At 46.6% G+C, this 4,283-nt stretch overlaps 1 protein-coding gene across 1 annotated transcript; it reads left to right on the forward strand.

Annotated features, from left to right (window-relative positions):
• Positions 1-1,666: 1,666 nt before the first annotated feature.
• Positions 1,667-3,996, forward strand: O0I10_012784 (uncharacterized protein; the record flags this gene model as incomplete). The annotated part of the gene is made up of 3 exons (XM_058492671.1): positions 1,667-2,843; positions 2,908-3,015; positions 3,086-3,996. The coding sequence occupies 3 exons, from the start codon at positions 1,667-1,669 to the stop codon at positions 3,994-3,996; spliced, it is 2,196 nt and encodes a 731-aa protein (XP_058336562.1).
• Positions 3,997-4,283: the final 287 nt, after the last annotated feature.

Below are 4,283 nucleotides of genomic sequence, written 5' to 3' on the forward strand. Positions count from 1 at the left end.
TGTCCATATCCATTTGAAGTGTTGCTTACTTTTGGGTAGTCAAGTGATCACATTCACCGCCAGCTCGATAGTAGCGTGAGGCATACTACAAGACTCATTGACAATCGTTTGCCTTGAGATCGAATCGTCAAACGTACAATTTGGATTGGCGTTGTTCAGAAGAAGCATGTGCAAGTGATAAAAAGCAGTTGTTTGCATGATATCGCAACCATAATACGGATGCTGATAACCAATGGTTGTGGAGACGTTGAACAATAATACGCAACAAGGAGTCAAGGTAGAGCCTTGAAAGAGTCATCCTCATCGAAGCGAAAGGAATGTAGTGTTGGCATTTGGTGAAAGAAAAAGGTGCTTGTTAACTTCTATGACTTGTACCAGCGCGTGGTGCTCAACCTTTAACGTGTTGATATGGCGATATCGCTGCTCATATGGATCATCAATAAAGGTCACGAAACCATACCACCATCTAGACTTCCATCAGTACGTGGTAGAACAATGTCAATTGTAAATGAATACGTACCATAAAGAACGACCATAAAAAGATACATCCAGGGACGAGCTGTACTGCCACAATCCAATACAATGAATGTGATTGCTTCCTTTGTCATCTTGTGGCACCGTGGGGAATGATTCAGCTCATCACCATTGTACGCTGCATCCTCACCATCCGCATGCCGTGCTTGATACCATACAATCCATCCACAACGCCAGGGAGAGTAAATCCAATGATGTTCATTAAATGTGATCCTACTTTAATTCATTGAGTATCATCCAATGATCCATTCCCATCCTTGAATATTGTTGTACTTTATACATACCATCTCTAGAAGATGAAACGTCTTTTCATGCTCTCGTCTTGCATTGACCATCACGTGATTAGGTCGCTGGATAAAGGTTGCTAGGATTCACTGAAAGAAGGTCGACAAGACCCAATGCCAACATATCCCTTTGCTGCACATCTTTCAAGTCGCCTTGCTTATGTCACCAACAGACGGTACGTTGCCACCATTGAATAGAATCTCTTTCCCCATTCGTCCTGAACATTGCCATTGTCGCCATTGCTGAACCAGGAAAGCTGTAAAAGAGAAGCATATGAGTATACACAACGAAGAAAGGCAAGTTGGTTCTTACACACTAACAGCACGCTACTCACCTTCATACACGCTCTTTCTCACACATCGCTTGCTAATGACGGCTTCCATGACGAACCAGGATTGCGGCGTTGGGTCTGAATGGACAAGAAGCAGCAAGAAGAAGACGAGTACACCCATACACGCACACAAGGAAATTAGTCTCTGCCCTTCACACACGCATACAATAAACAACACCACCATTCATAACGCTTTCATAAACGTATCCTTTATTATCATCATATGACAAGAGCCGGGGGTCAAGTGGGGTCAAGGCTATTGCTGCGGTATGGCTATAATACAACTACACCTAACAATATCACCTTGTCACTACCACACCTATACCCTTTTATTAGCAAGTGATATAAAGATAGTTTAGACATACTTGTTTACCCATTCCAACTGCAATTGGGAAGGATCATGACATTGGATTAGTCAAATGGGGTGAAATGGGGTGACGTCGTCTTTGTAATAAAATAGACGTTTCCAGCTCAACGAATTTCTTCCTCTTTCTTCCCAACTTTGTTACTTTCACAATGCTCTGCCTCGTGCTCTCTGCTATTGCTGTCTGCTGCTCTCAACCTACTCTTCTTCTTGCGTTTCCTGTTGCTTGCCTTGTGCAGCTTTTGGGTGTCCCTGCCGCGTTCTCGTTTGCCTTTGGCTACGTTCTTTCGCACTTTTGGCCTTCTTTTGTTGCCTGTTGGTCCTCTCTTGTTGCCTTTTGGTCTTCGTTTGTCGCCTGGTGTTCTTCTTTTGTTGCCTGTTGGTTGTCGTTTGGTGCCTTGTGGTCCTCTTTTGTTGCCTTGTGGTCCTCTTTTGGTGCGTTGTTGTCCTCTTTCGTTGCGTGGTCTTTTGTTGCGTTGTGGTCCTCGTTTGCTGCCTTGTGGTCCTCTTTTGTTGCATTCGTGGTGATGTGGCAGTCCATTGTCAATCCCACTTACAACCCTTACTCGCCTCTTCGCCCATTGCCTGGCATCATTGTGACCGACCTCTCTCCATCACGTGAAGTCCTCTCGGTTCACTTTGTTCGCTTTGACCCTTCTTGTCCTCCTCCTGCTGGTGTTCCTTGTGTTCACGAGGGCAACAAAGTTGTCTCTGGTTCTTGTGTTGGTGTTGGCGCTGCTGCTGCTTCGGCTTCTTCTGTTACTGCTTGTGACAAAGTTGTCCTTGATCACGCTGATGATGTTGCTCCTTCTTGTGGTTCTCCTCTTGGTACTTCTGGTGACTCTGATGATGACGATGTCTCTCTTTCTGCTTGTGGTGGTCTCGATTCGGCTTGTGTTGGTGATGGTGTCGCTGCTGCTCCTGGTGATGAGGATGCTTCTTTTTCGGCTGGTGTTCCTCTTGGTTCCAATGCTGTGCCTTCTGATGATGATGATGATTTGAGTGCTGATGTGGTGGCCTCTCATGATGTTGATGGCTCGCTTCCTTTTGGTGGTGATGGCCCTGTTCCTTCTGTTGTTGGTGATGTTGCGCCTGCTGATGCTGAGGCTGTTGATGTTGAAGCTGTTGAGGATGTGCCTGCTTTTGAGGACGTGCCTGCTGTTGAGGACGTGCCTGCTGTTGTTGCTCCTGTTGAGGACATGCCTGATGTTGTTGCTCCTGTTGAGGACGTTCCTGCTGTTGCTGCTGTACCTGCTGTGCCTGATGTGGAGGATGTGGATGCTATGGAAGTTGTTGACCATGATCTTGATGATGACATTGATGAGCTATGTAAGTATTGTGGTAATATTGTACCTCTTTTATTATACAAGTATCTCATGATGTTTCTATATAGGCTTTCTTTTCCACCACTTGACTGCCGACGATCCTTTTGACGAGGATGCGTATATGGCTCCTCCCTTTGACAGACGCTTTGTCGAACCAATCAATTGGATGGAAATTGGTATGTGCTACTTTCGGTCATATGTCGTGTTATAGTGATATGAGTAGTAACATGGTATTATATTCTTTAGAGGACGACCTCCTTTCGGTGATGTCAACTTCGTCAATCCTTTCTGATCCTGAACCAGAGCCAATGGAAGCTGAACCTTTGTCACCTATTACCGCAATTCCCACCACCATCAACACCGCTGCTTCCATTGCCAACATCACATTCCTTTTCGACCCTGTACCTGAACCCATGGAAGTTGTAACTTCTCCTTCTCTTACCGCAATTCCTATCACCACCATCAACACCGCTTCTTCCATTGACAACACCATCAACACCGCTATCACTCCTACCACCACTATTACCGCTTCCTCTATTGCCACCACCGCCAACATCACTACCGCCAATCCTCAAGCCATCATTAATACCGCTACTTCTACTGCTACTACGCTCATTACTTCTCCTCCTCGTCCTCGTACGAATACATCTATGCCACCACCACCACCACGCACCACTACTACTCTCGTTACTTCGCCTCCTCGTCCACGTATGAACTCGTCTATGCCTCCACCAACACCACGACCACCACGCACTGCCACCACTGTCATTACTTCTCCTCCTCGTCCTCTTATGAACCAATCTATGCCTCCACCACCACCTCGCGTACGACGTATCACATTGACTGTCACGCCACCTACCAATCCTTCCACCAATGCCGCCACATCATCTACTACTACCACCACTAATGCCGCTATGCCACCTCCTCCACCACGTCAACCACGCACAATCGCAACACCCTCTTCTTCTTTCGGTCCTTCATCATCATCATCCTCATCATCTTCCACCACCGCCAAGCGATCATCATCACGTCGTGAACCCGCCAAGTCAAAGAAATCCGCCACACCTACCACCACCACTACTACCGAAACGACAACAACAACAACAGTACCTGACGATGTACGTGAGGTACAAGAAGCTCTCGGTCTTTTCGACTGAATGGGTTTGAGGATGCCTTTTGGTAAGCTGAAATGACATGCCCTTATCCATATCTATTACTTATATACTTCTACTCACCTTTAGGGCGATTGGTTTTGCGCTCCTTTTCCTTGAGGACGTTTTCGGGTTACGGATGGGATACCCTGCAGTCCAGTCTCAAGCGTGGATGATTCTCAGGTACGTTCAGCTTCATGTGTGTTGAGTGAAAGGGTCGGCATGTAGGTCTCGCGGTGGGAGGATCTGGAGGGTCATCGATGACGCTACCTTGGGTGCTGTAAGAGCCAACG

The sequence above is a fragment of the Lichtheimia ornata genome, assembly GCF_029851405.1.
Source record: "Lichtheimia ornata isolate CBS 291.66 chromosome Unknown scaffold00158, whole genome shotgun sequence".
NCBI classification, from domain to species: Eukaryota; Fungi; Mucoromycota; class Mucoromycetes; order Mucorales; family Lichtheimiaceae; genus Lichtheimia; species Lichtheimia ornata.